This window comes from Hordeum vulgare, chromosome 7H (genome assembly GCF_904849725.1).
Source record: "Hordeum vulgare subsp. vulgare chromosome 7H, MorexV3_pseudomolecules_assembly, whole genome shotgun sequence".
Lineage (NCBI taxonomy): Eukaryota > Viridiplantae > Streptophyta > Magnoliopsida > Poales > Poaceae > Hordeum > Hordeum vulgare.
Genome location: NC_058524.1, coordinates 62,045,777 through 62,055,968, shown reverse-complemented (window position 1 = coordinate 62,055,968; position 10,192 = coordinate 62,045,777). Strand labels below are relative to the sequence as shown.

Sequence of the window (10,192 nt, the reverse complement as noted above, 5' to 3'; positions counted from 1 at the left end):
AACGCAAACAAAGGAGGAACGGATCCAGGCGATGGGGCGAGGGGATCCAGCGGAGGCGACGAGGCGACGGCCACGCGCTACACCCGAGGCATCTGAGGGGATCGGCGAGCGGATCCAGAGCGCTCCCTCCTCTCCCGAGTAGTCCTGACGACCTCAAGTCCTCAACCTTAGGCGAATCCTAGGTTCGCTGCCGCCGCTGCCGGTTCGCAGGTCCGAGGCTTCTCCCAACCCCGTCCCTTTTCTCATTCAGGCATTCAACGATGGTCTGGTCTCCACCACCATGCTGGAGGAGGATCCCCGCTCTCGCATGGGTGGTCGGCGTTGCAACCGCCGCTTCTCCTTGGCCATGGGTGATTTTTTTTTGCAACGCCAGCCCCCCCCCTTCGATTTCCCCATGTTTCCTCTGCTTTAGTTTCCCAATGAGTTCTTGTTAGTTTCTTAGGTGATGTATAAATAATATGATGCGATTTTGCTGGTGCTTGCAGATTTCTTCAGGGATCGGAGACCGACCAGACCACCGTTGACAAGATCAGGGAGGCCATCAGGGAGCAGAAGGAGGTCACCGTCCAGCTAATCAACTACACCAAGAGCGGTAATTAATTTTGCATGGTCTACTGACAGATTCCTCGGCTCCCATTTTAGTTCTGCTCCCTTCCCTCTAGGCAATCCAGTTTCTAGGATGCAGTAGTGGGACATCTGCTTATCATATCTGCTTTTGTTTGTGATGGACCAGGGAAGAAGTTCTGGAACTTGTTTCACCTGCAGCCTATGTGGGACCAGAAGGTAGCGAAATGTTATCGAAATGCTGAACTTGTTATGGAGCTTGCAGTTACAGTTACATGGATGGAGCCGACATGGTGCTGTAACAATTGTGCATTTGTATGGTGCTGTGGATACAGGGGGAGCTTCAGTACTTTATCGGCCTGCAACTTGATGGAAGCAATCATGTTGAACCCCTCAGGAACCGACTCTCGGAGAACAGTGAGATACAAAGTGCCAAACTGGTAGGCCGGCTCAGCTTGAGTAATTTCCATTTTGAGGATGTGAAAGTACTTTGATTCAGAAAAAAAATATGTTGGGAAACGAAGATAAAATTAATCTAGAGACCTATAATTAGTCAATTGGATATCATTTGGGTGCGTAAGCTCCATAGCCTTTTTATACGTTATTTTAGTTTTGTAGTTTAAATGCAACTTTCCAAAAAAAAAACACACAATAAATTGTGTATTTCCAAGAAGCATGGGATGTGGTATTGTTTCTGCAGTTAACAGTCCTTGTAAGAAATTCTAAAATAGGCTGGAAGGTTCCCAAATCATTGCAATATGGGCTACTTAAAAACCTAGCAGACACATACTTTCCTGTAAGAGTAATACTTAAGGTGTGCTAACTATTTGTAGAATGAGATCTAACCAGGTCAAAGCTACAACAGGGAATGTGGATGAAGCAGTCAGGGAGCTTCCTGATGCCAACTTGGTAAGGTACATCTACTTTTTGTTGATTTAATGTTCGTAAAGGAATCTGAACTCAACGTTGCTTTTACATGTTTTGTTCTTGATTGGTGTATAAAAGAATGGAAATATGATTGTGGAAGTCAATTTAAAGACTGAATAAAATCTTAGTTATTCCTATGCAAAAATAATACAAAAAACAGAATATGTAGCACAAGGTATAATATCGTAAATTTATCTGAACACATGCTGGCATGCACATTCGGCTGATTAGATAGGTTGCTACTTGGTCCTCACAGTAGATAGCAGATTATTATTATTTTCCTGAATACTATACTTGATATGGATATATTGAGAAGTTAGTTGTTTAGCCAGTTCTCTGTGATTGGTGGGACGTCCTGTTCTCTTCAGTGTCCACGCTGATATCTCCCCATGTCGCCTCCCTGCCCTGGTGCTCTATGTCGGTCGAAGCTGAGAGGTTGACCGGAATATGAGAAGGTGAGTCCAGATGGAACAAGTAGAGGCTTGTGATTTGCCAATATTTTTGTCCTCGTGTGGTAGCCGTTCTCCAACCTCGACGTCCAGGGGTGGTGCCTACGATGACTCGCAGATGTGCTGCCCTACATCCACCTTGACATAGCTTATCTCATAAACTATGCAGATGTCTTATCTAATATCATCAGACATAGGTTTCGGACCTTCTTGCTGAAGCAAGGGGGATTTGGACCTTACGGAAGGAACCGGAACAAGGGCCTTATGGAAGGAGACAGAATGAGTGAATGACACACATGGTTCGTTTCTTATTTCTTTCCTTTAACTCGTAGTATATGATATGTACACTTGCATCAATTCTTTAAATCCACCGCTCATGTTTCCAACCATCTGCTTTGGTACAACCAAATATTGTACAATACTGAAATTGAAATTGTAAAACAAAAGAGTTTGAATGTTCTGATAAATTATGATCGTGTTTCAGCGGCCACAAACTGTAAACTGAAATAGTAAACCAAAATAGTTTGAAGGGTTTGATACATTTTTGATTCAAATGGTTGGATATTTGAATTGCCTCCTGTTGCACCAGTGTCCCCTTGTGCTCTACCCTACAGCCACTCCGACTATGACGCGCGGATACACCGGCAAGAGCGAACTGGGGGAGGAGGGGGGTTATATTGCAGATCTGACGAAGAATTTCAATTGTGAACATCACTCACTACAAGCAATCAAAATGCAGACATCAAATTAGTAATAAGAAAAAGAACATTGTACCTTCACCCTGTACATTCCTAGAAAGATAGGCATGGGCTGATTCAAACTTAAAAATAATAAAACAAAAAGCAATTGATCTGTGTAAACAAAATACCTTCAAGCCTGCACGAGTGAATTGGGGGAGCTGCCACATACGAATGCATTAAAATGTAATTTAGAGAACACACCTGGTATTTCCATTCAGCTTTATATATCACCAATATGATGTGGTAGGTAACACTCCTGACAGGTTAAAATAAAGTTTTAGTAACTGGTCTTAAAACCACACAGCACACATTATGCTGCTAAATTAAGTACATGTGCTCTGTTTTGCTAATTCACAATATTCAGTTTGTTGTCCATAAATTCCAAGCAATTTTTTTTTTATTGAACATACATATTTCATGTACCCACATATTTATAAAATTTCCTATTATTATACTAAAAAATGGATGGACGCGGCAACGCACGCCATCGATGATCTAGTATAGCGTTAAAAGAAAATGTCAAGCGGCAAACAGAGCGGCAGCACCGTCGTTTTGCCGGCGCGGGAAACGTTTCCCACGTGAGGCAGCGCGCAAACATGCAAACAGCGAACGCGACGACCGCACACGCACACGTCATCGGCCCCGCCGCCCGTAACCGTGCGCCCGAACGCGGGCAGGCCATCCCGACAGGCTCCACCCGTCAGCCCACCCGCCGCGCCTGACAGCCGTGCTCCAGGTCCAGCCAGCGGCCCCGCCACTTTATCCACGCCGCCCCCGCCGACGCGCGGGCCCCGCCCGTCATCGTCACGCTCCTGCTCACGAGCCCGGCGACTATTTCTGGACCCTTCTCTCCCCCCAAAGGCCAGCCAGAGCTCCCCCCCCCCTCCCCCACCGTCTTCCTCATTCGCGCCGCCCCTCTCTCGAATCATTCGCCGCGCCGCCGGCCGCCGATCCGATTCGACCCGACCCTACCAGCGCGCAGCCGTGGCCGGGCCGGGGTTCCGCCGATCGACCCCCATGGTGCAGCTCCCGGCCATGGGGAAGCGCCAGCACGCCGAGCCGGCCGAGCCGCCCATGGCGCCGGCCGCCGCCGTCAAGATGGAGGCGGACGAGCTCCGGGACTACGAGCACGGCCCGCTCGGCAAGCGCGCCAGGCCCGCCCAGCCCTCGCCTCCCCCGCACCAGGTAGATCCGCGCTCTCCCGTTTCGTCGTGCGTCCGTTCGCGGCCGTGCCGGATGCGTCGCGGCGGTTGCTCGTTTTCGGCGTCGAGCCGGATGCGTCGCGGCGGTTGCTCGTTTTCGGCGTCGAGCCGGATGCGTCGCGGCGGTTGCTCGTTTTCGGCGTCGAGCCGGAGGGCTTTCATGCGAGCTCCTGCCCTTTTTCTCTGCTATTGGGGACTCGCGAGTCCTTTTGCTTGGCGTTACGCGTTTGATTTTTGACCATGGCTGTTGATTCAGGGATAGAGGTGGCTGCAGTGGGCAGTGGTCTGCGTGGACTAGCGGATTGCAGTGGCTGAGCTGCTGTTATTAGAGCCTTTCCTTTTTGTGTGTGTGTGTGTGAGAGAGAGAGAGAGAACAATGGGCATTCACGTTAGTATTCATCCTCAAATCATTGGGGCTGAGGGATTCAAGTTAAATCCTGTCGATGTCCCTATGGTTCGGTAGGTTCACAGCCTGCTTGTGTAGGTGGCGCTTATGAACGGGCTGGGACGTGTAGCTCCACGAGATGCTATGCAGAGGCTGGTATTCCGTGTGACCGGGAGGCGGGGAAATCTCAAGGTTTACGTTTTATAGGTTTGCTGTGGATGGATGATGGGGTTGAGCCAACTTGGTGTGGTAGGTTGATTAGCTTTGCTTTTATGAATGTTCCAATGATGGAGAACTGCTTGGTTCCTTAGCAGACTGGAGAATGTTTCAGAAACCATTAGAAATGTGCTTTTAGAGAAAGAGGTGATACCTGTCGTCCCATTGGAAGCGGAAGATGCCGTTGTTGGTCAATTATCTGGTTAACACGCAAGGTGCTAAACAAAATCCTTCATAGAGTTTACGTTGGATATAGCAGGAGTTGCTAATGTTCAAGGTAGATGATGTCAGTGTAATAATTGAAGAAATGTTATCTCAAAGTTTATTGGGATGTATGCTTCCTTGTTGCTGCACAAACTATAGCTCTTTTGAGGTGTTTTGTGATATCTGTATTCTCAGCAATTCACTGTTTAAAGTTTGTCAATAAAGTATGATCAATCAGTATATTTTTAGGAACGACAGATTTGGGATTCATATTTTGTTTGCATACATGAATTGCAGGACATGTATCACAATGTACTTGATGAACCTAGCCCATTGGGTCTTAGGCTGAAAAAAAGTCCATCTCTGCTGGATCTCATTCAGATGAGGCTTTCTCAAGCAAATTCCGATGCAGGACAGTCCTCTACGGACAATGCTGAGCCTTCCAAGAAGAAAGACCTTAAATCTGGTACATCATCGTCAGCTGGTGAACGCTTGAAAGCATCAAACTTTCCTGCAAGTGTATTGAGAATAGGTACATGGGAGGTAAGGAAATCTATGTTGGCTGAAATATAAGTACTGTTTATGACAATTCTGCCAGAATCTGTGTTTTAGTACTTTGGTGTCTTTTATTTGGTCTTCTTTAGCCTTGATGATGGCGATGCTTTGTCGAGGTACAGTTGGTATATTAAGCACCTATGATCTTGTAAATTGTTGTTGTGAAGATTCTATTTATATATTAAAATTTTAAGCTAGTACACATAGAATTGCAATGTTGGTTCTTGTTTGTAGTGTCTGAGTCTTAGTGGAATGTCGATGTGTTCCTGTCCAATTTGCTAGTGTTTTTGCTCCAGCACTCAGTCAGTTGCCCCTGCATGTTGATGATTCCTGCAGTACATATTAACTATTGCATACATAACAGCCTGTCTGGACAATCTTTGGCCTTAACTGTCTTAATTTTATTCTATCTCTGAGCAGTACACATCGAGATATGAAGGTGATTTGGTGGCAAAATGTTACTTCGCGAAGCATAAACTTGTATGGGAAGTTCTGGAAGGAGGTCTCAAGAGTAAGATAGAAATTCAGTGGTCAGATATAACAGCTTTGAAGGTAACTTTGCCTGAAAGTGGACAAGGATCCTTGGATGTGATGGTAAGTTTATCCAGAAGATGCATACGCATATTATTCTTGTTTTTGTTTTTTTCTTATTATTTTAGTACCTCGTTTTCTGAGGAGTTTCCATTTTTTATGCTTGTACAGCTGGCCCGACCACCTCTCTTTTTCAAAGAGACAGATCCTCAACCAAGAAAGCATACATTGTGGCAGGCTACTTCAGATTTCACTGGTGGCCAAGCAAGTATGAACAGGTAAATGATTATTCAGTGTTTGCACTACATACTGGGAGTGAAACTTCATATGCAAAGTGTTCTTTGGGGGGATGAAATCTGCATGTTACAGTATCATAGTGCTCATTACTCACTGAAGAAAATAGCACGCTATAGCGTGTAGAGAATCGCTTCGATAAATTGATCAGTGTACAATATCTCGCTAATCGCACGCTATATCGCGCTATAGCACGCTAATAGCATATTTTCAATTCCTCGCTATTTTATATAGCGCGCTATTTTTTTCACATTACTTGTTAGTTTTGACTTCAGTCTAGATTTCTGGAAGCCTCGTTGCATTTGCAGGACATGCTTTATGCTTATCAGGACTGGACTTTTCTAGCAGATGACCTGATATTTATACAAGGCCACCTCAGTAATTTCGTATTTATCATTAGAGGGACAGAAGGAGCTGTTCAGTTTCTTTTTAGATCTCTGGAAGGTTGTTAGAATCTGTTTAACAGCCTGTGGCTACACAGCTATAAAAACCAACGCGAATTTCATGATAGCTCTTTAAACATCAGACAGCTAGATACCACAGTACTTGTGTTTATCAGCAAAGTGCCAATACATTAGTACGGATAATCACACGACACATCACATCGAGTCGTTGTCATGGGGGCTTGGCTTGCTTCATGTCCTTGGCTCCACTGTCACGCTTGGCTGAGACGCACTGGTTGCTCTCCTGCCTCCATTGTCATTGGTCTTGGCCTGCTCTGTGCCCTTGTCTCCACTGCCGTGCTTGGCTGAGCTACGGACCGGTCGGTGTCATGCCTCTGTTGTCATGCTCGGCTTCACCATGCTCTGTGCTCTGCCGTTGTAGATCATGCTTCTGTTGTGACATGCGTCATGAAAGATTTGTGAGGAAGTTTGGTAAGCTAATTCGTTAGTAGATTAGTTGTGTTTTAAGTTGATTTGTCTGTTTGTTGGGAGGTGTTTTTCCCTACTGTCTTTATTAAAGAAGTTTATTCATTGATGTGGAAGAGGGGTGAATGAATTGCTGCCACCAACTTCTTTTGTAGAAATAAAGATAACCAAAGTACTTTCTATTATTACTACTTGTTTAGCTCCTTCCTAGTCTTTTGATGCCTTGATCTAATACCATGACTCTTTCAAAATTTTCAGGCATCATTTCTTGCAGTGCCCTACAACCTTGTTAGGCAAGAATTTTGAAAAGCTTGTCCAGTGTGATCAGAGGCTACACCAGTTGAGTCAACAGACAGATGTCATCTTGGACTCTTCAGTTTTTGAACCCAGATGCTCTATATTTGAGGATCCGGTGGAATTGAAGTGCCATGACTTTGCTAATTTAAAAGATGAACGTGAAGATCTGCCTGGGTTTTCAGGGTCTGTGTCACCATGTGCTGGTTCATCTATGTCTACTAAGAATGACACAAACGATTGTTTTGGGAAGCAACCAGAATTTGTCGCTCAGCCAATGAACCCAGGTACGTGAATGCCAATGGCCTCCCTCCTGCACCGCCTGGTGTTAAATTGACGTACTGCTTACAGAACAGAAGCATCGATAACTCTAATGTGGAGTATATGTCAATCATTTCCGTAGAATCGTTCTTCAAAATTTCTCACAATTAGCACATGCTTTAGTTATTACCTCAACCTCTTACTGATTTAGCATGTATGCTAACCTGTTCATGTTCACAACTTCTATTGTTGCTCACTTGCTAGTTGCAGGGTAAAACATCTACTATGTGAATCTTTCTAATCCTGTATGTGTTCAATTTACCAGGAGCTAGTGCTGTAAATGCACAACCAGTCAGCAGAAACGTAAATGGTGTAGCTCAAGAATTCAATATCCCAAACTGGTGGAGTCAACTGAAAGTGCCCGGGCTTAGACCATCAATGTCAGTGGATGATTTGGTCAGCCACCTAGGAAATTGCATCAGCGAGCAGATCACTTCAGGCAATCCTTCTATGGCCAACAATGTGGTGCCTACAAAAGAATCGCTAGAGGAGATTGCACAGTACCTTCTTGGCGACGCACAGGGCCCACAGGCGCCGGCCTCCGACGAGCGGCTGATGGCACGGGTGGACTCACTTTGCTGCTTGCTTCAGAAAGACGCAGCGCCGACAGCCCAGCCGAAGCCCGAGCCAAACAACAGCGGCAGCATTGGCGGGGAGGACTCGGAAGGATCAGACGATGAATTCAGTTCAGCATCAACGAGGGAAACCGCAGATGCTAATCAGCCGCCACCAGCTATGTCCCGAAAGGACTCGTTCGGAGACCTGCTGATGAACCTCCCCCGCATCGCCTCGATACCGCAGTTCCTGTTCAAGATACCAGAGGATTCCGAGAACTGAAGCTCTGCGTCCCAGATGAAGCAAGTCGCCTGTAAAAATTGTACCCGAGCAATAAGTAAGCCCCCCCTCGCCTGTTCATTCAGCAAAGCCGATTCCCCGCCCTGTAAATGCGACCCATTTAGGTTCCTTCTTCAGCTGTGATGATTCGGATGGGTAGTCGAAGATCGTTCGTTGGTTCTTTTAACTCGAGACTTGTGATTTCATTGTGCAAGATCAAGCGCCAAATTGTTTATAATAATGTTGTGGAAAGTGTCTGCAGTGCAAGGTTTCCATTAGTGATATGAGATAAAAGTTTGTCATGTATAGGCGTAGTAGACTACATTACATGATCACCGAGGGCAAGCTGGTGCACAGTGCACCGATGGTCCAGGAGCTGTTTGTTTGAAAAGGGAGGGGCAGGATGCAGCCAAGAGACAAGAGAGACGGTCATGGTACATTTGGCAAAACGGACCTCGAGCTGCAGCAAAATCAACTGGATCGACCTAATGGATGTGCGGAAGGATGAGAAGGAGCGGGCGTGGCGGCGATGGGCCAACACATTTTAAACCGCGTTCATTTTTTAAACTTAAATATAAACAAAAAAACATAAAATTAACTAAACCTTAAACTTATATATTACTCCCTTTGTTTTTAAATATAAGTTTTTTCAGTGATTTTGCTACGGACTAGTGAAATCTCTAAAAAGGATTTATAATTAAGAACAAAGGAAGTACATTAAGTTAAAAAAATTCGGCCGTACTTGTTATAGTACATTAAATTTAAACTAAGAAAATATAAAAAAACTAAAATGAAACCCTAGATCAGCCGCAACCACCGTCTTGGCTGTGTTCAATGCATGTCATTGCGGTTGTCCTGTCATCTTCGTTGTCCATGGTGAGGTCAACAAATGGCGGTGGCTGCCACATGTGGGCGTGCGGCGCCTGCGACTGCTGTTGCACCACCGATAGTACATGTGGTTGCTCACGAGCCGGGGTGGTGGCCAATGTTCAGCGCCCATCCAAGATCGTGGGGTAGACATGAACTCTGGCATGAAAGATTGTCAAGTAATAAGTAGACGATGTGTTGTTAGAATAATAGAAACTTAAACCCCAGTTTATGCATTACTTCGTAAGAGGTTGATTTGGATACACATGTTTCATGCTATGGTTAGATTTTTCTTAATTCTTCTTTCATAGTTACAGATGCTTGCGAGAGGGGGTAATCATAAGTAAGTTGTTTGTTCAAGTAAAAAAATACCTTAACACCGGTCCACCCACATATCAAATTATTCAAGTAACTAACATGAAAAATGCGGATCGCTCAAAATGCACGGGCTCCGCTTCGGTTTTTGATAGCTATGTATGTCGAAGTACTACAATTAAAGATGTGCAAAAGCCCCCCTAGTTGATTTCGATGGAAAACAAACATTCGTACTGGTTCATGGACAAATACAAGACCCTGTTCGATGGCTTGCAGCGTCGGGACAACTGAGTCCAGACGTTTGCGGCCGATTTGTGGGCTCCACGTTAAAGATGCCCCAAGCACTTATACCACAATTAAAACTATATCAGTTCTGGTAGAGGTGGGTTAATTTTTTTTTTTTGCGAATGAGAAATATATTGATTAACCAACCGAGTCCTCCTTACATAAGGTGTCAACCTCCTCAGGTATACCGTGTACCCATACAGCCGTACGGTGATTAATACGTCCAAGACGAGCAAGGGCATCCGCTAGAACATTCCTACTCCTAACCACATTGCGATATCACATGTTCTCCTATCTCCCCAAGGGCTTGTTTGAGCTGCATCACCAAGGTTGCATGCGG

The 10,192-nt window shown here is 45.2% G+C and overlaps 1 protein-coding gene and 1 long non-coding RNA gene across 2 annotated transcripts; both read left to right on the top strand.

The window, feature by feature from the left end:
- The first annotated feature begins 445 nt into the window (after positions 1 to 445).
- LOC123411619 lies at positions 446 to 966 on the top strand. Its single transcript, XR_006613292.1, has 3 exons — positions 446 to 592; positions 734 to 783; positions 900 to 966. It is a non-coding gene; the product is annotated as an uncharacterized LOC123411619 (long non-coding RNA).
- A 2,577-nt stretch (positions 967 to 3,543) lies between these two features.
- LOC123406942 lies at positions 3,544 to 8,637 on the top strand. The gene is made up of 6 exons (XM_045099960.1): positions 3,544 to 3,865; positions 4,985 to 5,230; positions 5,663 to 5,836; positions 5,945 to 6,051; positions 7,195 to 7,517; positions 7,817 to 8,637. Exons 1-6 carry the CDS (start codon positions 3,698 to 3,700, stop codon positions 8,386 to 8,388), a joined length of 1,590 nt encoding a protein of 529 aa, XP_044955895.1. The 5' UTR covers positions 3,544 to 3,697; the 3' UTR covers positions 8,389 to 8,637.
- Positions 8,638 to 10,192: the final 1,555 nt, after the last annotated feature.